The sequence below is a fragment of the Diplodia seriata genome (genome assembly GCF_021436955.1).
Source record: "Diplodia seriata strain FDS-637 chromosome Unknown scaffold_3, whole genome shotgun sequence".
NCBI classification, from domain to species: Eukaryota; Fungi; Ascomycota; class Dothideomycetes; order Botryosphaeriales; family Botryosphaeriaceae; genus Diplodia; species Diplodia seriata.
The window spans coordinates 1904841-1927598 of NW_027117310.1; the positions used below are offsets into that span (position 1 = coordinate 1904841).

Sequence of the window (22758 nt, forward strand, 5' to 3'; positions counted from 1 at the left end):
GATAGGCGGTAAAAATCTCACGGAGTTTATGAACTGCGACGTGCTCTATCCGGAATAGAACAATTGTGCAGCAGTGACACCCTCACAGCAGGTTACAAAAGAGTTGAGTTCCCTGACTCCATCGACAATGTAACCACCCTTCCTACATAGCGCTTTCAGAGCCGTGCGCAATTTTTCTTCTGCCTCTTATGGCCCAGCCGGGAGTGAGGTGTCGTGGGAAGGGCTGGTGGTGCTCACTCCAGAAGTTCCGCCTGGGCGCATTGACTTGGGCAGCTGGCTCGACTTCCTCTTCAGAGAAAACCTGCTCAGGCTGATGCCTGCCGATCCCCGGCGGAACTTCTCCGGGGGCAGGAACGCTGGTGGCGGTTGTGTGGTACTCACGCGGTTCATGGAAGGCACGCTGGAGAAATGCAGCCTCAGGCCTCACAGAGCTCTTTCTTAAAAGGTTTCTCGCGCCCCCCGCTCATTTTGTCTTCCGTCCGACCTTTTCAAGATGAAGTACGTTTTGTTCTCTCGCATTCCCCTGTGCTGTTGAGTGAGCTACGTTTTGATCTCCCAAATTCCCCTTTGCTGCTGAGCTACGTTTTGTTCTCCCTACGTTTTGTTCTCCAGATTCCCCTTTGCTGTTAAGCTACGATTTGTTCTCCGAATTCCCCTGTGCTGTTGAGTGAGCTACTTTTTGTTCTCCCAAATTCCCCTTTGCTGTTGAGCTACGTTTTGTTCTCCCTACGTTTTGTTCTCCCAGATTCCCCTTGCTTTTGAGCCACGTTTTGTTCTCCGAATTCCCCTGCGCTGCTGAATTAGCTAACGTTATGAAATATATAGTGTTGAAGAGGCGCTCTCGTTCTCCGTTGCCTTCGGGCCATTTACGAGTTTGGGCGCGGTGTACGAGTACGCGCCCCCCCTGTTCCCCCGTTCTCCGCCGCCGCCACCCCCTGGCCTTGCGCCTTCCCCGCCGCCGCCCTCCGCCCAGGAGCTCCGCCGCCAGGCTGAGGAGGAGGAGAAGAAGGAGAAGGAGAAGAAGGCCTTCGAGGAGAGGCTCGCTGCTGAGTGGGCCGAAGAGCCCTTGCCTATTCCGGAGAACAGGGCTGGCAAGAAGACCAAGAAGGGCAAGAAGAACAAGGAGGAGGTGCTGGATGCTTCCCCTCCCCCCAAGAAGGGCAAGAAGCGCAAGGCTGCCGAGATCTCTAAGGAATAAATCGCAATCAAAAACACTTCATTGTCGTGCATCATGAATCATTATCAGTGAAAATATTACACCAGCGTGAACCCGAAAACCAGACCCAACGCCACAACCATACACTTCCAAACCCCCGCCCTGCTATCCACACTCGCCCCAGACGCAGCCTTAGCAACCGCGCCCGCGCTCGCCGTCCACCACATATTTGAAGACCCACTCGTCGACGATGCCGACGAGCCGGAAGTAGCGGTGGCGGAGTCGTCGACCTGGCCCCCCTCGTTCGAATTCACCTCTCCGCCATCGGCGGTGATGCTCCTCCAGCTGCCGGTGGTGTCGCCGTAGCTGTAGCTGGTGGCGGGCGAGAAGTTCACAATGGAAACCTTCTCGACGTAGCAGGTGAAGGGGCCCTGGGAGTAGTCGGTGGTGCCGCCGGCCCAGCCGATGGTGCCCTCGTCGTTGTTGCTGTCGCCGCCGGCCCAGACGCCCAGGCGGAGGCGCATGGGGGTCTGCGGGTAGTTGGAGCCGCCGACGGCGTCGGCGTAGTTGAGGGTGCGCACGGCGACGCCGTCGATGTACCAGGTGGTGTAGTCGGACGTCCACAGCACGGTGTAGTTGTGCAGGTTGGCCTGGGTGTCGGGCGAGACGGTGTGGTACACGGCGCGGTCGTAGCTGGTCGTGTTGCCCTTGCCGAAGTAGTTGCTCTCGACCTGGCCCGCCGCGCCGCCGAGCCACTCCCAGTCGATCTCGTCCAGGTCGTCCGACTCCATGACGACGCTGCTGACGATGCCGGTGCCGGGCGCGGCGCGCAACAGCACCTCGACCCGGCCGAAGAGGAAGTACCAGGAGGTAGCGATGGTGGGGGCGTCGCCCGACTGCTTGATGGTGAACTCGGCGCCGTTGCTGCCGTAGTTGACGCTACCGGCCGTCACCGTCCATTGGTCGTTCTCGCCTTGGGTGAAGTCGGCCGTGTGTGAGCCGGACGAGAGGGCGTCATCGGGGGAACATGATGCTGGGATGGTCAGTGAAAGCTCAGACTAGAGGGGAGCGGATGGACGTACAGCTCTCGAGGGGGTTGCAGTCTGTGTAGGTTTGCGCCAAGACGGATGGTAGTCCAAAGGCGACTAATGCGGTAACGGAAGGCCAGGTGCAACGCATGCTAAGGGTATACGCAGAGAAATGATAGATGGCAAGTAAGAAATAGAAGTCAAGCAAATGCAACGGAAAAAAACGACCGGGATTCAGGGTATGCACAGCAGCGCAGTAGCGGCGTTGATGGTTGGAAGAGGCTCAAAACCAGGGTCACGGCTCTCATTATTATCGTAGAATAATATGGGAGGCTGGGCGAAGATTCCAAGGCCTCTAGCAGGCGCAGGTACCGTGTGCTGCTGGCGTAGGGGTCATGCGAGGATTTAGCTCAAAGGGGCAGCCGACCGCCTGTAGGCAGCCAGTCACAGCAAAAGCAGGGCGCGATGCAAACTTGACCGGCCTTGACGCAGCCACGCCATGGAAAACAGGTGGCTGGGCAGGGCCCCATTTAAAAGGCTGAGCCGACGTGGTGACGCGCGGTGGGGCGTTTGTCGTCGTCAGCGCCCGGACGTGCACAACCCAACGCCTGTGCCTCCGTGCCTCCATCACCTCGGCCCGCTGCAGATCAACCACGAACCACTGATCGAACCGCCAGTCAGATCGCGGGCAAACAACCATGCCGTGATTGGAGAGGGAACCGGCAGATAAGCCGGATGGTGATGAAAGAAGAGGACCCGCTTCTCCGGGACACCACCTGTGTCAAATACCACCATCCAATATCGGTATAACATCTCTTGCAGAAGAATCGGCAAGGGGAAAGGCCGAACCGATTCGGTCGGGACGCCAAGAACGAAGACGTCGTCCGTCCCTTGATTTGTGGCCTTGTGGAAACGTGGCACCTCGGACTGTGCCGCTGTCATGGCTTGTTGACAAGACATGGTCGATAATGATGGCTGACAAGGGGCACTGACACGTCTAGACCGAAGATACAGCGGCCGTAAGCAAAAAGAAAAAAAAAAGGTAGTCGCTTACTTAGTTCCAGAGCACAGCAGCGATAATTTGGCGTTTCTTCACTCCATATTTACTCCTTACTTCTTGTTAAGCAGTGAGAAAACAGCAATTTTTGAATCTCAGTCCTCAAGCCACACTTCTGAATGCTCGGTCTGGAGGTTGAATGCGGTATGCGGGGGACAAAGCGGGTCGGCCCGACGTGGTCATTCAAAAGCCGCTCGACGTCATCAAAGTCGGTAACCAAAAGACACTTTCAAGGCCACCACGGGTCGCATAGACATCTAACAACCCCAAACCTGTATTCCCAAACATATTGCATATGTCGTTGCATTCTGTACCTAGATGCATTTGGAAGATGAAAATTCTTGTATCTGTTCTCACCATCCACAAACAGTGCATTTTTGTCAAAAGGTCTTACGCAATCCAGGATTAAGCTGGAAAAAGAGTGACTATACATTAATGAATTTCAAAAAATATTAAAAGTCTAAAAGATCGAGAAGCACCACTATCATTTTCCCTTATCATCGATTCCGTCCGTCTCCTCATACTCCAGAATCATCCTGCTCAACCGAATTAGCCTCTACATACGAGTCCCAAGCGTTGCAGTTGTCTTCCAGCACGTCATAGTCGATCAACGGCTCAATCTCGTCCCATCGCTCCAGGATTTGGATGGCGAAACCCTCGGAGGTGTGCCAGCCAATGTGGCAATGCATCAGCCACGCGCCCGGGTTGTCCGTCTCGAAAGCGATGACGAGGTAACCGGCTGAGGGCAGCATCGCCACATCGCGCCGTGGCGGGTTGTCCAGGTTCAGCGTCACCGACGAGTCGTATGTACCGGTTCCTTGGGCGAGGACGTTAAACTGCAAACATGACAGTCAGCCTTGCGAAGTCGCTTGTATTCTCTATGGCAGGAGAACACGGGGGCGGAAAACTTACATCATGCCCGTGAAGATGGATGGGGTGGGGGACCGGCATCGTGGTGTCGATTACAAAGACAACCCACTCGTTGGCCGTATCCAACCGCACGACGCCACTGGTATCGGTAAACGTCGTGTCGTTCTCGTACACCTGCAGCAGCGACGGGTTGTTCCATTCCACCACCATCGACGTGCTGTTCATGTACCAGCGATTGTAGTTGTCCGTGTTCCGGCCAAGTGTCACTGCCTCGAGCAGCGATGTCCCGGACTCGGCGTTCTTCGACAAATATGGCACGAGATCGCTCATGGCTTCATCCACGCACTCGTTGGTGTAGTCGTAGCCAGTGGTTTCGGGGTCGTCGGACGAAATGCTGGTCGAGTACCGGACAATTCCCTTGATGTTATCAGGGTTATCGTTGTTAGAGCAAGCTGTCTGTGGGATGGCGCGCATCCAGAAATCAGTCCCGATGGATTCCTGATCAGCCGTAATGATCACATCGTAGCGTTGGCCTGTGGCTCCATATCAGTGATGTACTTCATAGGATTCTTTCTCAGCATGTCTTACCCATTCCAATGTTCAACACGGTGGTATTGTAGGGAACAATAGGTACCAAGTCATTCGCAATCACCAGCATGGTGTGGTTGTCGACGGAGAACTTAAATTGGGTGTCGATGGCACCACTGACCAACCTCAGCCGGTAAGAAGTTCCGACCTCCCATGTTGTCTCGAACCGTGAACCGGTGACGACGCCGGAATCGTTGTACACGTTGGTCCCGTTGATCAACGCGTTTTCCAGGGTTGGCGGTCCTTGGCTTTCTGATACGATCTCGAGAGAGCTTGAAGTCTCGTGGCTCCAGTCGTTCAGAAAGACGTGGCCCAAGTCGACATCATAGTTGGCAGTGGCTGGACCGTTGATCTTGATGCCTGCGGCACGAGGTATCAGATATGTACGTGAAATGGCACTGCTTGTTCAGGCAAACTTACCACCAAAGACGCCCTCCCACGCTTGAAGGGCAAAATGAGAGTGGTACCTGATTGCCGTCAGTCTTCCGATCATCTCAAACGCTTGAGGAAGCTTACCAAGTTGTGCCGTATTGGGTGGCTCGCCAGGTATAGGTATAGTTCGAGCCGGGTGCTGTCGGGCACTGCGTGATACTCACAACGCCATCATGCTGGTTGGTGTAGTTTTGGCGGATACCGTGGAAATGAATGCTAGTGCCATTCATGCTCGATGCCAAGTTGTTCGTGACGTGCACAACGACATTGTCACCCCAGTCGGCCTCGATCGTCGGTCCAGGAATGGTCCCGTTGACAGTCAAAGCGATTCTCTCAATACCATCGGGCGCGACAGTAACCTCTTGGAGATCGAACCAGTACTCCCGTGTGACACCTGTCTCAGGGACCTCATTATAGTAATCAGTGTCGACGCTGTAATCACACCATTCTGCCCTCGTTGAGGCAGTGTTCCCTGCACAAGGAGTGGTAGTAGGAGTCGAGGCCGTCGAAGACGCGGAAAGAGTAGACGATGAGATAGACGACACCAAACTCGACGAGGCTAAGCTCGATGCGATTGAGTTTGAAGAAGAAGAGATCGACACCACACCTGATGAGACTGAGTCCGACACAAGTGAGCTTGAAGAAGCTTGGTTGGACTGAGATGTTGTGCTGGCCAAAGCCATGCTGGAAGAGAGTGATGAAGTAGCGAGCAAGTTCGTGGATACGCTGGAAGATGACGAAGAAGACAGGTGAAGGCTCAAACTAGAGCTTGACATGCTGGTGGATGAGGTCGTTCTCGTAGACGTGACCTTTGTGGTGCTTGAGGATGATGTATGGGTGATTGTAGAGGTTTTGGAAAATGTCCCAGTGGTAGCCGAAGTACGTGTCGAGCTCGAGCTTGTTGTCTTCGGTTGCTGGACCGTCTGAGTCGTAGGCTGGTGACCACCAGACTTTACAACGAGATAAGTTGTCGAAGCATGGGGTCCAGCAAACAAACTGTACGTTGCTCCTGCGACGGTAATGGCAGGACCTCCTGGTGAAAGGGTCTTGTAGTCGTAGACGTATGCTCCCGAGGTAGCTGTAAGGACATTCCCGGCAACAGTAATGGTAGGGGACGGGGCAGCCGCCGCATTATGCTGTAGGTTTCCAGCTTGACTGCCGGAACCACCGTGTTCTGCCAGGACATGACTTCCGACCTGGCCACCTTGTCCTTGTTGGCCTGGTTGACCTTGCTGCCCATGTTGGACTTGCTGTCCTTGTTGATTTTGTTGTCCTTGCTGCGCACCTCCAGAGACTTGGAGAGCATACACCGCCAGGTTTTGAAGCCACCCCATGACGAAATTGAATGTTGAGAATTAATGAAAGGTAAAAATTACAAGAATGAATGTCTGGAGAGCAAGTCTCGTAAAAGAGTGATTGAACAAGATGCTTGAATGGATCCCAGAGTCTGTTCGAACATCCCTAGGCATTTAAAGTCCACTCTCTTCTGATCCAGTGCGCCAGGGGCTGCCAGTTCCGCAGCTGACGTGGGCTCGATCCTGAGCCAAGCGTCACCAGCGTCGCCATAGCCCGAGCCACACTCGCGAGAATGGTAATGGATCCATCGTTTGCACCGCTGGTACGAACTCAAATCATGTGGATGGAGACGGCAGCTTCAGAACACGATCTCGGATGATTCCGCCCCTTCACCGTACAGTTGCGCTTACCAGAAATGGACATTGTTGCTTTCTTTTACGCAAATGGAAAGCCGGGGCGGGACGCGCGGCTTTCGCTTCTGCGGGGGGGGGAAGCCATGTCGGCCGGTAGATCACGAAGGTGGAGATGGAGATGGTGGCTTGAAAACTTCATTCAGCCTTACCAGGTGGTATATTCCTCCCTCAGATATTGAAGGCTTGCTGTTAAACTGATCTTCTGGAGAAAGGGCAGGGTTCCAATATATCTTCTGAACAAACATCAGGTAGCAGCGAGGGACGGACTATGCCGTAAAGCTCAGTAACAGCGTCGTATTCGCGCTTTGTCGACTTTGTCTAGCCGTTCGGTTGACAGAATGTCTCGAAGGCCGCGTCAGTGGTGCCTGGTCGGCTGTTTCGCTAAGCCGCTCTGATGAAGATGAAGTTTGCGAGGCGTTTGTAGCTTGCGGCCTAGGCAGATTAGCTTCCAATTTTAGCCCCATGGCCACGCAATGTGGAGGATCTTCGGATCTCCGATAAGCGATGCTGCCGTTCATTCCCCTGTCGTACTCACTTTGGACTTTGCGCGTTCCGTCTATATCTGTACGTGTAAAGCGCTGTATGGATGCTAAGTCGCCGTTCTCTCCCTTCCTTTCCCGTCTCTTCCAACTGTATCACTCATTTACCATGAAAATCAGTATTATTGGCATCAGTCTTTCATCGCTTGCGGCAGCATTGAGCCATGTCTCGCGGGCTGACACCGAGACCAACAGCCTGTACGGCTATGGCTTGAACATCGGAGGCCTTCCGTTCATTTATGCAGACGGTTCGTCGCTCTTCCAACCCCACAATCATTCTCAACTAACAAGGGCGCACAGGTCTTGCATATATCGGCAGTGCTCCGTCAAACACGTCCGTTGCTTCCAATGTCACCAGTCAGTACCCAATAAAATAGCAGTTACAGAGAACTGAGGAATCCCTTAGTTGCGATCAGTTCCGGTGTCGTGATGGTAACGCCTACGGAGACGACTTGGGCTGACAGCAAGAGCCTGTACATCGACACTTACTCCGGGGCCTACGATGCGGCGAAGATAGTCTCCTCAGCTAGCGGATACGTCAACAGCGGCTTCATGTTCTACGGAAGGACTTTGTTCCAAAGTGGCAGCAAGGGCATGGAGTCCTTGTTCTATGCTACCCCGATCGATAGCCTGAACCAGACTTACCTTCTGAAGTGGAATTCGGACAGCATCGACGATGGCGTCAGCACCCCTGTTGCCTTGAGGAACATGGCACCTGCGTAAGCTTAGTCTTGGCTCTGTCGGTATTACCGAGCACACGCAAACATTCTTTTCTGGCCCCAAGGATACTGGCACACTGGGCGCGTATTGGAAGGCAGTTGACAAGGGGTAATGCCGATATGCGCGGTAGTAGCCTGTGGAGAATGGGTCTTGCAAAGTGGGGGCGGTTGGTGTTCCGCAGCCTAACTTTCTTTAAATGGGATCAACTTTGGCAGCAGAGTGGGCGTCTCCCTCTTTTTATTAAGCTACGGTCGCGAGTGAGATATCGCAATCGTTTGCCATCCTGCATTGGGTTAGCTGTGCCATCACCGCTCATTGTGCAACTAGAACATAAAAAGCCATTGGCCCCGTGTTGCGGTGAGTACCAGTGATTGGCCGTGGCAACAGACGTGTTAATGCTTTGGGATCCACTGTAACAGTTTCCCACAATAGGGCCACAAATGCGGCAACTCGATCGTCACGGCCCACCTCGAAGAGAGACAGGCCGTTTTCTCGGTCGTCCAGTCGGCGTTTATCTCGTCCATTAGTCACCGAACGCCCTTACTGCTCTTGCTTGCGGGCGTATGGATTGGCATGGCGTGCGACCAGCTCGTCAGCCATGGAAGCTTGGCGACCGGTAGTTGCCGGCAAGTGCAGGCGCGCCCAGCTTGAGGCGGTTCCAGAAGATTGGGTCGTGGCAGGCAGGATGCATATCAAGTAGTGGAACTCGACCACGCGATGGCGGATCGAAGCACACCAACTCATGCTTCGCTCACCGCACCGGGTCGCCATTGGGCGCCAACAAGCATGTGAAATGCGAACAAGACAGGGCAGCGCTGGGTGACGCTGGGTCAGCAGACGAGCCGTATCGGGACGATCTGCGAGAGAGCCATTTGGCGGTCTGCGTGCCATGAGGCGACGATGCGACGGGGCCTGCGGGTGAGCCGGGCGCTGGCGGCGGCTGGCTTATCGGTGGGGCAGCAGGTCGCGCAAGGCGTTTGGTTTGCGTGCAGTCAGATGCAATATTGCTTGGTAGAGGCGTGGAGGACTGTTCACGCGCCCGCCAGGGTCTGCGATCGACAGTAGGCTGCTGCAGGCGGTGTGGCGGCGCATGCGGCTGTCGCGACTGACCCAAAAAGAAACACCCGCAGCGAAGCTTCTCGTGATACTCGTCCCGCGCACCAGCAGACCGCGATGCGCAAGCCGCCCGGCGCGGCAGGCTCCGACTGGCTGGAGCTGTCTGGAGGCGCCAGCCAGCCGCCGGGCAGCGGGCAGCAGGCAGCTGGAGAGGCAGCAGGCGTGGTGTTGCGGGCGAGTGGCCGGTGTGACCCCGGCGCCATCAACGGTCCATCTCTGCATCCTTCGCCGCCGCACGACGTCACCCTGTCTCACGCCCAGAAGCCGTTCTCCACGACCAAACCCGGGGAAGACAGGGGTCTTCCTGACCTTGCGCAACAATCACCGCCCCGACACCTCGTACAAGAAGCCCGCATGGCCGCCCCGTGCAATACCCGCGACCGAGCCTCCCTCGAGAAGCAGCCGCCTCGCTGCATCGTCAATCCCAGAGATCGCGCTGCTGGCCTGGTGCTCCGCTGTGAGAGCTATCTGGTCCCTGCGTCGAGCCCCACCGCACCTTGTTCCATGGTTCGCGATCCTCGCTTCCTTATAAACCACCAGTCTCAGGCAACCTCCCTCCTGCTGCAGCCTTTCCGCCCATCCCCCCCGTTGCCGCCATGGTCCGCTGGCTCCCTGCGCGTCGCGCGCGCAAGGAACCCTCCGCCGAGGACCCGTCCGCCCAGGTGTCGTCCTCCGAAAATGGCGACGAGAAGCAGAAGCCGGCGAAGTGGAGCTTGGGTATTCTGAACGATACGGAAACAGACGAGGTCCCAGGTCAGACCATCCCTGCCATCCGAGCTTGAACTTCGCGCTGACTTGTTCGCCCAGGCTCTGTTCTCTTGCTGTCCAAAGTCCAGGAGCGCAACGAACCGCTGGGCCTCCGAAACGCTCCGGCCAGGACCTCATCCTCCTCTCTGCCTTCGATCTATCCTCCTCCCTCTGTTCGAAGTGCCGCCTCTACTCGCACGGAGAAAAAGCGCACGCCAGACGGCCAGATAATTTTGGATCCCCAGCCAGATGAGTCTCACAACGATCCTCTCAACTGGCGCCCTGCGCGCCGCGACGCTGCGCTGCTGTCGCTTGGTTTCTTCTGTATGCTGGGCGGTGGCATGACACCCATCTTGGCTGCTGGGTTCAACAACGTTGCCGAAAGCTACGACGTCTCGACCGCCAGTGTCGCCCTCACAACCGGTCTCTACATGTTGGGTTTGGGTCTTGGCAGTGTCGTCGCCTCCCCAACCGCCATTCTGTACGGCAAACGGCCTGTCTACCTCTTTGGTGTCATTCTGTTTATTTTGAGTGCAGTTTGGTGTGCTTTGTCGCCCAACTATGTCTCGCTCTTGATAGCTCGCATCGTCCAGGGTGTTGCCGTCTCTCCAGTGGAATGTCTCCCCTCTGCGACAATCGCCGAGATCTTCTTCCTGCATGAGCGCGCCTACCGTTTGGGTGTTTACACGTTGCTGCTTTTGGGCGGCAAGAACTTGGTCCCCCTGGTCAGCGCCGCCATCATTCAATCCCTGGGTTGGAGATGGGTTTTCTGGTAATATTCGAGCTAACCATTCACTCTAATGCTATTGACTAACTCCGTCCCAGGATCGTCGCAATAATCGTCGGTTTCAGTGGCGTTTTGTTATTCTTCTTCGTGCCCGAAACCTTCTGGGATAGAACGCCTCGCCCTCGCCGCAGGCACCGCAAGTCCAGAGCCGCTTCGCCAGCCGGTCGCTCAACTAGGCATCTCGGTGACTTATTCCACCACCATGCGAAGTCCACGAAATCATCTCACCCAGACTTGCATGGCGTTAACGAGAAGCTCAACGAGCCCGAGAATCTGAAACTCCACCTCCCGGAAACCCCGGGCTCCATGGGGCCAAGGAAGCGACACAACCCCAATGCTCACGTCGGTTTCGCCGACGCAGAGAAGCCGGAATCCAAAACCGGAGACGCCGAACAAGACGCTCCTGAGATTCAGGTGATCCCTGCACCGCCCGCGGAAACCCAGGAAGAGCCTGAATCGAAGGCAGAAGACCATGGCGACGATTACTTCGGCGCAGATGCTGAGAAGCAGCTCGAAGCCAACGTGGATGAAAAGCAACCTGCGCAGCCCGTTCGCTCCGCCCTGAAGTCTCCCGCGCTGTCAGCTCCGCACAGTCCTCACATGTCACCACCCATTTCTGCGAAGCCTTCGATTGGGCATTTGGGTCCTGATCTCGAGGCTGCATCCGGAACATCAACACCACACCCGCCAGTGTGCCACTATACCGATCGTTTCCGCCAGGGTCCAAAGAAGACATATCTCCAAACCCTTGCCCCTTACTCAGGCCGCTTGTCCCGCGACAAGTGGCTCCGCGTCATGGCTCGTCCCTTTATACTCTTCGCATACCCTGCCGTACTCTGGAGCACTGTCGTCTATTCTCTTTCCATTGGTTGGCTGATTGTCTTGTCTGAGTCGGTCGCTCACATCTATCGTAACAGCGAGTCCTACAACTTCACCGCTCTGCAAACCGGACTGATTTACATCAGTCCATTCATCGGCGGCGTGCTGGGCACAGCCGTTGCTGGCAAGGTTAGCGATGTTATAGTGCGATGGATGTCAAGACGCAACGATGGTGTTTACGAGCCGGAGTTCCGCCTGGTGATGGCAATCCCAATGACCTTTTGCACTGTGATAGGTCTGATGGGCTTTGGATGGAGTGCTGAGGAAAAGGATGCTTGGATCGGTAAGTTGGACACTCACTATGCGATGCTGAAGCCGCGCTAACATTGTAAAAGTGCCCACTGTATTTTTCGGTATCATCAGTTTCGGTTGCTCGCTCGGCAGCACAACGTCCATCACTTTCTGCGTCGATTCGTATCGCCAGTACGCAGGTGAAGCCCTAGTTACACTCAATTTTTCGAAGAGTAAGTATCCTTAAGCACCAATCCGTTTTACCTTTTTACTTACAATGCTATCTAGACGTGTTCCACGGCTTCATATTCTCCCTATTCTTCACTCGTTGGCTTGAAGCCGACGGTGCCAAGGATGTTTTCCTCGCCGTTGGTGGCATTCAGCTCGCCTTCCTATTTTTCACTATTCCCATGTACATTTACGGGAAGAGAGCCCGCATGTGGACGGTCCGGAAAAACATGATGGAGAAGTTTTGAGTTTTGGGGCATGTTTTCATGACGACATGGCGATCGAGGGCGCAGGCGCAGGCGCGCGCACATTGACCTCTGGATTCGACTTGTACACGAGGTTCGCATGATTTCACGAGGCATGGCTTGGCGTTTCGCATTTGGTTTTTGTTGTGTTGGTGTCAATCGATTGCATACGAAAGGCGTCCCACATTTTTCTCTTAATTCGATGGGAATAGTTGCCCATTTTGTCATCATTAGATCCTCATAGCATTCCTGACATCCTTGGCTGGGAGTCAAAACACGAATTGACAATCGTTCTGTCATCCGATACATTTTACTGTCGACCTGTCTTGATGCCAAGGTTTTGGAGTATAACCCCAACGACCAGTCTCAGTGGCGCATCTGCAGCAGGCAAGCTTCTCCAGGTCTCAGAACCCCTATACCACTCAACTTCTCCACAGGATCACTACGAGAAGCTAAAAACTGGCGATGAAACACACGGCTTCAGCCCCCATCCCCCGGACCCATTAACCCGCTCGGAGCCTGCCCGAAATGAAACATGGTTGCAACTCTGGGACCGAATGCCTGGGCGCCAAGCTAGCCAAACGGTTTGGCACGAAAAGAGGCTGAAACATTTCGGTCCCAACCAACGCGAGAGCGCTAGAAGCTCTGTCTGGTTTTTCTCCTGTTTTTCCTTTTTCGGTTTCACCCGTTCTCCGAGACTTTTGGTGTTGTTTTCTACTTTTCCCTCTCTCGCTCTCTCTCTCTCTCTCCCCTCTCTCGATCGTGGGCCCTAGAACCCGCCGCTCGAGCAACGGGCTTCTCGTTACCTTTCGTCTACTCTTCGGTTCCGTCCCAGCTCGCAGACCGGTTCGCATTAATTTCCACTTTCCTCCTCAACTTCAGACGTCGCAAGCCGCTGCATGGTACGCTCAGGCTCGAGCTGAAGGGTGCAGTGACACCAATGTGGCATCGGCGTCATGCTTAAGCACGATGGCACGGGGTTTCTCTGCATTGCCGTTCAGTTCGGTACGCACCGTACGTACCAACTTCGGACGTCGTGTCTGAAAGTCTGGGAAATTACCCATTGACGCCCCGGTCGATGCTGAAGCATTTTGTACTGCTACGTACCAACGTTGGACGTCGCAGCGGAAAGTCTGGGAAATTACCCTTTTGACGCCTCGAGCTATGCCTTTGAGCAAGATGAGGCGGTTCTCTTTTCCATTATGAAGGTACCAATGTCAGACGTCGCATTCGAAAGTCTGGAAATTACCCTTTTTAACCACTCTGTCGGTGCCGTTGAGCATGATGTATGGCTCTCTCTTTTGCATTGTGGAGGTATCAACGTCGGACGTCGCATTCGAAAGTCTGGGAAATTACCTTTTGATGCACCCGACCGATGCGCTTTTTAGCCTATTGCTTACCTGCCAACTCGTATTCATGCCGCTGGGGATATAACCGAGGCGGGACGAGGGGATAACCCACACGGTGATGAGGCTTTGCTCTCGCTACTGCTGCAGTCGTCCAGAAGTACGTGCGGCGGGGACTGGGCGCTGTGTTCGTCTGGCAGTAATTCTTGGAGCGACTGAGCCTAGGTCGGATGCCGGCCCTACCTAGGGCAAGATGGCAGCTCTTAAACCCCCTTAGGTGACGGGTTGTGCTGTCTCTTTCCACACACTACCCGAAGCTGAGAGTTCCGAAGGAATTTCAGTTCGAGCGAAGGACTACGATTTCAATCCATTTGGTATCCCACTGTCAGCGTCAAGTGATCGTTGCGAAGAGACGTAAGTAATATACGATATTGCTGCAAAGGGTGGATAAGCCGAGGCACCGTGCGGACATGTTCCTAACTTTCCCATAGACAGACATGATAACATTTCCACAATTCACTTCTTAACTTCCACAGCCTGAGCCGAGTAAAGCATGGTTACATTAGCAAGTAAACGGTCAAACAACAATACTTGCAGGGGCATTGACGGTGGGTATCATGCTTTGCTGATACTGCACAGCTTCTTGCTTGGCTTATCCCTTTTCGGGACGGGGCACCTTACGGACAACGCACGAATTGAAGAATTATCCATCCATTAACCATTTACCGTCTTCCATATCCACCTTTCTGACCATGTGCATTCCATCAAATCATCTCCAGAACAATGAAGCAGATGCCGAGCGTATGAATGGGGAAGAGAAAAAAAAAACGTGCAAAATCCTCAACATGCAAAGCTTTTCGCAGCGGGATAGGGGGACTCGGGAAGTAATATGCTACAATGCCACCATAACCAAAAACAGACAAGCAAAACACACAGAACGTGAATCAACGAAATCATAACCCTTCACTAGTCAAAGAGAACACGAAAGAACAAGCAAATCCCCTCAACGCTTAGTGATGCCGATGACGAACTCGGAAGGAAAAACGGTCGGCCTTAGCCTTAGGGAGTCCGAGGGTATCAAGCAACAACGAACACCGAATTGAAGTATAGGAGATAAAGGGAAGTGATTACACAGACTTAAGAGGTATAGAGCCTGAAAAGAGAAGAAGAGAAGAACCAAAAACACTGAATGGGAAATTTTTTTCTTGTCGTGCAGAAACATGTATACGCAAGAATCGAAGGTTGCTGTTTGACTTCGCTCGTCCGCATCGCCAGCTAATCTTCATACTCTGCTCATACCACACATATATTTGTCCCTTTCATTTACCACATGCCCCGGCTGGCTTGGCTTGCGCGGCTTGCACTCGTCCGGCTCCTTTCATCTTCCTCCAGGACATCGCTCAGGCGGGTCGGGTGATGATGGCGCATACCGGCCCACTCGCCATAGCCCGCGCCGCTGTAGTCCGGAGAACTTACACTCGGTCCGTAGCCCGGATCGTGGGGCCCAGAAGTGCTGGTTCCACTGGGAGAGCCCATTGAAGTGGACGGAATGCCGTAACGTTGTGCCAGCTCCTGTTCGCGTGCAATGTCCGAATGAACATCATAGTCGTCTTCGCTGCCCTCGCCACTCTGCTGGGAACGGGAGCGTCCATGGCCATAAGTGGCACCCGATTCGCGGTACCGTGCGGGAATGCGCCGGCCGTGATTGTCGTGGATGTAGTTGCCGTCTTGGTCGACGAGCCAATCGTCTTCGCCTCCAATGGAGCTTGTGTCTCCGACTGAGGAAGGCACGTAAGACCGTTCTCCGCCTGGAGGGCTCATCACACCACTGGTTGGTGTGTGTCCGCCAGGTAGGAAGCTTCCATCATGTTGGTAGAAGTCGCCTGCCGGCGCTGCGGTTGGCGAGGGCAGGCCAGCCGCAGTGCTACCGGGAGTATACGTGTGCGGCTGGAGTGGCGCCGGTGACATGTTGGTCGGCATCGCAGCCCTAGCTGCCGCGCTACTGGGGCCCTGCGAAACATTTGGGTGTGCTGGCTGGTAAGTTCCCTGAGCTAGCGATGGTACATCGGGCTCGCGATGCAGCCGAGACGGCTCGGTGAACGGATCGGTATCTGTAGGGGACTGCGGATCTTCGTAGCTATAGCCGCCTTCTATATTGGTAGGCTGTTGGTGGCCGTGGCCACCGCCTGGCGCTACATTCTGGGAGATGCTTCCATGTCGACTCATTCCAGGGATCATGGGCACCACCTGAACGCCGCCGACAAGGGTTGGCTGGCCCTCGCGCAGGGAAACTACGCGCTCGCGCTCCTCCTGCTCACGACGGCCCAACTCTTCCCATGCCCTTCTGGCTTCATCTTTGGAGATGCTCAATTCACGTTGCATCTCCTGAACCATCTTGTTGGCCTTCATGCTCTTTTGCTTCTCACCGCGGAGTTGTTCGAGTGCCTCCTCACGCGCGGCGCGCTCCACCTCAATAGCCTTCCGCAGCTCACCAAGTCCCTCCTGCTGGCGCTCCTGCTCACTCCTGGTTTCGTAAAACCAACGCTGGAATTTACGCTCGGATGAAGCACGCAGGCGCTGCAGCTCGACAACAGCGTGGAAAAGGTTGGCGCCCGCCGCGGAAAGATCAGTGATCTGGCGCGACATCTGTTGCGTGAGCGACTGACCAGCAAGCTCCTCTTGGTTCTGCTCGAGACGGCGGATCCAGTAGGACGTGAGGCCCTCCCAGTGAGAAGACAGTTGTTCCCAGCGCTCGAATGCATGCGGAAACGTTGAGACCGTCGGATCACGTGCCTGTCCATCTCCCGCTACCCGCGTTTGGGTACTGGACGGACCCGCAGATGCAGCTTGGCGGGCCTGCGAGGCAGAGCTGGAATTCTGCCTCGCGTGTGCCGCAGACGACTGGGCGGGGCGAGCTGGTGTCGAAGCCGGTGCAGTTTGTTGAGGAGCGGCACGTGGTTGTCCTTGTGACAGTGCCGGGCCTCGAGAGCGTGCAGCCGCTGCAGGGTCTTGCGGCTGACCACGTCCTGGCGACATGACCGGACCTCCAGCACCGCCCTGGGGCCGTTCACCAGGACCGGGAGCGGCGGTGGTATAGTTCGGGAACGCAGCTTCGGCAGAAGTCCTGCCGGGTGCAAGCTCGGTTCTTCCATAATCCTGGGTCTGGCCAGCAACGCCAGCAGCAGCAGCTCTTCTCTCGGCGTTTTTCCTACGCTGTTCCTCTTGCTGCGCCCGTTGTACCTGTTCCTCTCGTTCTTTCGCTGCCTCAGCCTCAGCCTGCTTGCGTGCTGTCTCGCGTTCTTGGCGCGCCCTCATAATCTGCTGTGGGGTGCGCATAGTCGCCGGCGCTTGCTGAACCGGCACGGGGCCGGCGGCAGAGCGCGCGCCGCCGTTGGCTGCGCGGCCGTTGCCACCGAGAAGGTCAGACATCTGGGCGTTTTCTTCGGCAAGATCGGGGGAGAATTGATTGGGACCGCGGAGAGCTTCCTCGAGCGCGTACAGGATGGCGGCCTGTGTGCGCCGCGAGATGCGGAGCGCAGGGTGAGGATCGTCGGGGTCGTCCTCAGTGGCAGAGTTCCTGCGTGAGTTGGCGGCCTCGCGGGCGGACTCCCAATGTTCCTGGGCGGTGTCTCTGGGCGCGGAGGCGGTGGCCTGGCGATTGAGGTCCTGTAGCTCTGGAGTGCGACGGAGGGTGTGGGGGATGCTTCCGGACGAGCTGGAAGGTCGCGAGAGGGGCTCGTGTTGACGATAGTAGTGGTGAGCCTGCTGCTGGCGTTGCTGGAGGGAGGTCGTGTAGGGTTCGTAACGTTCGTGGGTCTCGTGAGCTTGCGGCGGCGGATCTGCGGCCGACACGCTGGTCGACAGCTGCACGCTGCGGGCTGGAGACGTCAATTCGACTGGGGGCAAGCAGCCCTTGGGAATGCTAGGTCGCAAGGCCCGGCTGGTGTGGTCAGGCGGAGGGCGTTAGGGCAGCTGCGGAGCGTTGTCGGGTTGCAGACGGGCTTGTCCGGGGAAGGAGCACAAGGAATGCTGGAGCTCCTGGCAGAGGGCGGGAGTTAGTACGGATGGAAGACAATAGACGCTTCGGCGCGCCAGCGCAGCAGTAGGACCTGGGCGCGCGCAATGGCAAGAGGCTGGTGGTGGTGAAAATGGGGAGGTCGGGCCAATGCGCGGGCTGGCGGCTGGCCTGGAGTGCACGGTGAAGCGAGGACTTGGTGAGAACTCCAACGGCGTCATCGCCCTTCAACAACTTACCGCGGCGAGCAGGATCAGGAACGTCGAGGCGCCGGACGTAGGAGGCGCGCGCATGCCGGCGCGCGCTCGCTTTGGGCAGGCCGGGGCGCTTGCGGGCAGGGCGCGGAAGGGTCGGTGGACGGCGGCGGTGGTGGTGTTGGCGGCGGGAGCTGGAGCAGTCGTGGAGCTGGGCCGTCACCGCAACGTCTTGGGCGCGAGCACTTTTCAACGGGCTGGTGGCAAGGTGCAGGAGGACAAGGAGCAGCGCGGAACGGGCAATTGGCGCATGCTATCGTCGCGCAGTGCGTTTGCGCGCACCGGTCAGCCTGTACCTCCTCGCCGCGATCCCTGGCCTCTCTCGTCGTGGTCAGGTCGGCAGCCAGTGCACGGCGACTGCTCCGGGCTTGGAGACGGCTGTGCTAGCGGGGCGCGCGGTCCGGGCATTCAGCAGCATACAGCCAGAGGATTGGGGGCATGTGCGTACAAATTGGTGGGTGCCAACGCATCGCGCCGGAGCGCTCCCTGTCGTCATCTCAAGCCGTGCAGCCCTCCCGCCGCCGCGGGCCTGTGGCTGGTGCAAACGGCGAGCGCCCTCGTGCCCCGACGGCGTGCTGAGGCGATGGACGGCTCGCGGGAGCGCTGCGTGAAGGCGAGCCAGCGTCTTTAAACACCAGCCAGCCCGCATCCGAAGCCTGCCGCTTGCGGCCAGCAGCCCAGCCTGCGGGAGGCGTGCCGGCGAACGCGTCCGGGAGCCTATCAGGACGCGCCGCAGCCCTTGCGTGCCTGAGCGACTACCTCACGCGCCCCGGCGGCTCACCACCGACCTTCGAGCGCGCTGCCTCCAGGGGCAATCGTGCTGCCGCCCCTCTCTGTGCCTCCGTTCATCTGCCGCACCACGCGGGACGCGTTGCTAGGAGCATGCGGCTCCAAGCCCTTCCGTGGCATCGCGGCCGGCTATCTGCCTGGAACAGCCTGCCCGTCTTTCCAGAAGCCCGTCGCCTGCCACCGCGACTCAGACGCGTGTCCACAAAAACACCACCGCCGTGGTTGCCGGGGCTATCACGGCTCAATTGCTGCCTTGCCCCGCCGCCGTTGCGAGTCAATCCCTTCCAGAACACCCCGCACGTCCGCTTTGTGGTGCGCGCAGCTTCCTAAACACGTCATGGCCGAAGCTCAGTGCAGGTACGTCGCTTGGCAGGGGTGGAGCCCATGGTTTGCTGCGTCGGCGGTGTGTACACGCGACTCGTGCGGGTATAATTCGATTGATAGCTCGGTCTCCACCGTAAGCAGCAAAAGCAACAGGTGGCCGGCTGCAAAAACAAAAATCCCGTGGTCTGTCTGAAGCAAAAGAAAGGAAACCCGACCAGCCACGCCACTATAGTTAATAACCCTTTTGTAATCCAAACGCAGCAAATGCCTGCGTGCCCCAGCAGCATCGATCGTCAGAGAAAGCCCTTCAGAAAAAGTGGAAAAGAGGAACTACACCACCGCACGGTGGAGAAGAAGCCCGCACGGTGGAATCTACCGCTTTCTCTTCCTTTGGCCCCTATCGTCATCTTCCGAACCACTACCAGCATCCCGATCCTTCTTCTTAGCCTTTTTCTCCAGCTCGTCCCAATCCTCGCCCTCGCTAACATCGCTGGGCGCGTCCGTCTCCTCGTCTGACGCATCTTCCTCGAAGTCGCTCTCCTCCTCCGACTCCGACTCGCTCTCGGCAAGCTCCGAGTCACTGATTTCGAAGTTGCTCTCTACTTCTTCGCTCTCGTCACCGCCGTCCTCGTCCGAGTCGGCCGCGATGAACGACCAGCCACCATCCACGAAGAACTGATGCGGGTCCGCCTGTACCGTCTTCATAATGGTAGCCCAGTTCAGGTTGACAGGTCCCTCGGAGAATGGAATCTCAACGCCGTCCAGCCAGTCCTTGACCGCATCAAGAGACTCAACTGGAATTGTGTTAACGTGCGACGGTGGCCGCGTGAAGTCCTTAAAGACAACGACCATGTCAAAGTTCTTGAGTCCGAATTGGACACGTTCAAGGTGAACAACCTCGATCTCGTTCAGGGTAAGGACGAGGAACGGAGGTTCCGTAAGCTGCACCAAACAGTCCGTCGTCGGCTGGATCCACACGCTAGACCGTGACGGGACACCGTTGAAGCCCAGCTCGCGGAAAGGAATGTCGACACCGATGTTCTCGTTGCGCCCGGCATCAGCAATCTTCTCGGCGAATACCTTGAACTCCTTGTCGAGCTGAGCACGCCGCCTACGTTCCTCCTGCTCAGCCTCGAACTCTTCCTCGTCGCCAAAGCGGTGCTTGCGCTTCCGGTTGCCTGTCTCGTCAAACTGCATCTCTGTAGCCTCCCTGTAGAACTGCACGTCCTTGGCTTTCTTCTTGCCAATCATAATCGGGTTCTTGAGGTGCACGTGAATGATGACAATGAGCTCATGCTGACATGGCTGGAAGAACAAATGCTTGATGTTGCTGAACAGAACATCGATATGCTGGCCGTTGCCGTGATTGTAGCGAAGACCGTTCTGGTGGATCTCCACCGCGCCGGGGACTCTTTTGCCGTCCAGAGCAGGGCGGACGAAAATCATGTCGATCACAGCAGGTTTGCGGTCTGTTCAAGGTTAGCAGTGTATTGAGAATGCACAAGGGAGGTAGTCTTACTCTTGACAGTGATGAGCTTGTCCTGTTCCACAACATCTTCCATCTGCTTCTTCTCCTGTTCGCGGCGTACCGACTCCTTTTTCAACTCCGTGATCTGCTTGGCAATCTGCTCCATCCGATCGATATCCTTCGAACGGAAAGTCAAGCTCCGAACGAAGTGAGCAGTCGGATCCTCGAAGGGCTGATCGTCTTTTCTGCCCACACCTTGGCCCGGAGACAGGAAGTTGATACGAAGTGACGTGAAATCGCCTTCTGGACTGTTGCTGGCGTTCTTGATGGTGTTTATGTGGAATGGGACTGGACGACCCATAATAGGAAGAACGACAGTAAGGTTCTTGTCGTCAACAAGAACGATCAGGTCCTTGACCCTTGGCGGGAATTGATTGTCACGCTTGTATGATTCGAAGCGCTTGAACTTCTTCTCCGCCGTCCCGTTTATAGTTCCAGCTCCAGCCCCATACGTCTCGAGGCCTTCGCGCTGCTTTCTGGCATGAAGCTCCTTCTGATGCTCGCGACGTGCCTCTTCCTTCTCGGCATTCTGGTTGGTCTGGCGCTCGTGGCGCAGGCGAGTTTTGGTAATGTTAGAGGATGCCACAGCACCAACGCGCGGGTCTTTCTTCGCCTTGTTAGGCTTAGAGGCTTTCTCTTCCTCCTCGTCCTTGAAGAAGAAAGAGCAAGACTCCAGGTCCGAAGATGAGTCTTTAGTAAAGACGACAACGTCGCTGGAAGTTACGCGGACAGTGTCAGTGATGATAAGAGAATATTTCTTACTCTTGCTGTCCTGAGGCTCCGAGTTGACCAAGTCGCTGAAACTGGTGGAGATTTGCAGTGTCATACCGTCTTTCAAGGTACGGACATTCTTGGCGTTGAGCAAAAGCGTGGGATCCTTGATCTCGATGCCAATTCCACCGCCCACGTTCTTCGGGAAGTGCTTATCCAGATCCTGCTTCTTGGATTTCACCAGACCGATGGCCTTAGCGTAGACATCCTTCGCCTGGACTCCATCCTTGATGCTGCTGAGCACGGTCTGGTGGACCTGAGAGAGAAGCTTGTAGTTCGCCTCCTGCGACTTGTTCGGATCCACCATGTAGGTTCGTGCAATCATCGAAGAGTAGCTCTGGTATCGAAGGCCCAGGGCAGCCACTATGACACCCGCGTGGAGATTGTTCTTATCCGAGTCGGCCGAAAACTTGAGGTCGTAGTTGCCACCACTCTGCACGACGGGCTGGAAACTCCAATCCAGGTTCATGGGATCGAAATTGTTCGAGACTTTCAGCTTCTGGAAGAACTTGGAGTCGTCAAGCTTGCTGGAAACGCGGTCGGCCAAGGCTTGGTGCGTGATTTTCTTCTCGGCATCGAGAATCTCGGACATTTCATCGACGAAGTAGTTGGCAATACCGCTCGACGCCTTGGAGGCATCGCGAATAGCCCTCTACCCTTGGTCAGTAGCGCATTAAGTTTAGCAAGGTTTAGAACCTACCAGCTCCTTCTCGTCCTTAACGGACAACGCAGCACTCGAGAGAGCCAGCGCGCAGTCAACCTCCTCAACGTCCTTAAAGATATCACCGTAGGCCTTCTTCCACTCCTCGACAAACGGACCAGTCGATTGATCCTTGGTCAGCACACCAACTTTCTTGCCGGCGGCCTTCATGCCCTCCAGACACTGCTGGAATTGTTTGGCGTTCTCTTCGACGTCCTTGCCACGGATGTGAAGCTCAACCGGAACCTTGCCACCCTTGAGCGGCTCCAAGTAGGCAGCTGCGGCAAAGTCAGCTTTTCTAAAGCTCAACGCAGGGTGTCCTAGCGTTTACCTTTCTTCTTCGTGGTTACAATATGGATGGTTTCCTGGGTGATGACGAAGAGCGTGGTGGGAAACTCATAGCCTAGCAGCCAAAGCTGTAAAATGTGGGTGGTCAGCACAGCTCGCGCAAAGCAAACAAGCGGATGGCGGGAATGAAGCTCACCTGGAAGGCGACGTTCTTAGGATAGGCCTGGGCATCGTTTGCCTTGCCGACCATGATGACGATGGAGCTAGCACCGTTGAAGACGGCATCGCCGGAGCGCTTGTCGGCCTTCCATTGCGAGATGAACGACGACAGGCGGTCGTGGAAAGCGTTCTTGTCGATGGAGATTTCCTCGGCCATGGTGACGGCAGGCGCGCGAAACGCCGTCGCAAGCG

At 56.0% G+C, this 22758-nt stretch overlaps 7 protein-coding genes across 7 annotated transcripts; 3 read left to right on the plus strand and 4 right to left on the minus strand.

Moving 5' to 3' along the window:
* Positions 1–493: 493 nt before the first annotated feature.
* SLS55_003292 (uncharacterized protein) lies at positions 494–1198 on the plus strand (the record flags this gene model as incomplete). Its single annotated transcript, XM_066774770.1, has 2 exons — positions 494–498; positions 826–1198. The coding sequence occupies 2 exons, from the start codon at positions 494–496 to the stop codon at positions 1196–1198; spliced, it is 378 nt and encodes a 125-aa protein (XP_066634889.1).
* A 56-nt stretch (positions 1199–1254) lies between these two features.
* Positions 1255–2335, minus strand: CRH1_1 (transglycosylase; the record flags this gene model as incomplete). The annotated part of the gene is made up of 2 exons (XM_066774771.1): positions 1255–2189; positions 2332–2335. 2 exons carry the CDS (start codon positions 2333–2335, stop codon positions 1255–1257), a joined length of 939 nt encoding a protein of 312 aa, XP_066634890.1.
* A 1424-nt stretch (positions 2336–3759) lies between these two features.
* On the minus strand, positions 3760–6465 carry SLS55_003294 (uncharacterized protein; the record flags this gene model as incomplete). Its single annotated transcript, XM_066774772.1, has 9 exons — positions 3760–4077; positions 4154–4644; positions 4700–5059; positions 5120–5237; positions 5296–5563; positions 5895–6081; positions 6129–6209; positions 6248–6408; positions 6440–6465. 9 exons carry the CDS (start codon positions 6463–6465, stop codon positions 3760–3762), a joined length of 2010 nt encoding a protein of 669 aa, XP_066634891.1.
* A 1023-nt stretch (positions 6466–7488) lies between these two features.
* Positions 7489–8102, plus strand: SLS55_003295 (uncharacterized protein; the record flags this gene model as incomplete). Its single annotated transcript, XM_066774773.1, has 2 exons — positions 7489–7627; positions 7786–8102. The coding sequence occupies 2 exons, from the start codon at positions 7489–7491 to the stop codon at positions 8100–8102; spliced, it is 456 nt and encodes a 151-aa protein (XP_066634892.1).
* A 1709-nt stretch (positions 8103–9811) lies between these two features.
* Positions 9812–12335, plus strand: SLS55_003296 (uncharacterized protein; the record flags this gene model as incomplete). Its single annotated transcript, XM_066774774.1, has 5 exons — positions 9812–9968; positions 10023–10715; positions 10982–11911; positions 11964–12092; positions 12148–12335. 5 exons carry the CDS (start codon positions 9812–9814, stop codon positions 12333–12335), a joined length of 2097 nt encoding a protein of 698 aa, XP_066634893.1.
* A 2666-nt stretch (positions 12336–15001) lies between these two features.
* SLS55_003297 (uncharacterized protein) lies at positions 15002–17986 on the minus strand (the record flags this gene model as incomplete). The annotated part of the gene is made up of 2 exons (XM_066774775.1): positions 15002–17542; positions 17933–17986. 2 exons carry the CDS (start codon positions 17984–17986, stop codon positions 15002–15004), a joined length of 2595 nt encoding a protein of 864 aa, XP_066634894.1.
* A 1446-nt stretch (positions 17987–19432) lies between these two features.
* Positions 19433–22723, minus strand: SPT16 (FACT complex subunit spt16; the record flags this gene model as incomplete). The annotated part of the gene is made up of 5 exons (XM_066774776.1): positions 19433–20529; positions 20580–22011; positions 22060–22337; positions 22391–22475; positions 22544–22723. The coding sequence occupies 5 exons, from the start codon at positions 22721–22723 to the stop codon at positions 19433–19435; spliced, it is 3072 nt and encodes a 1023-aa protein (XP_066634895.1).
* Between the last annotated feature and the right edge of the window lie 35 nt (positions 22724–22758).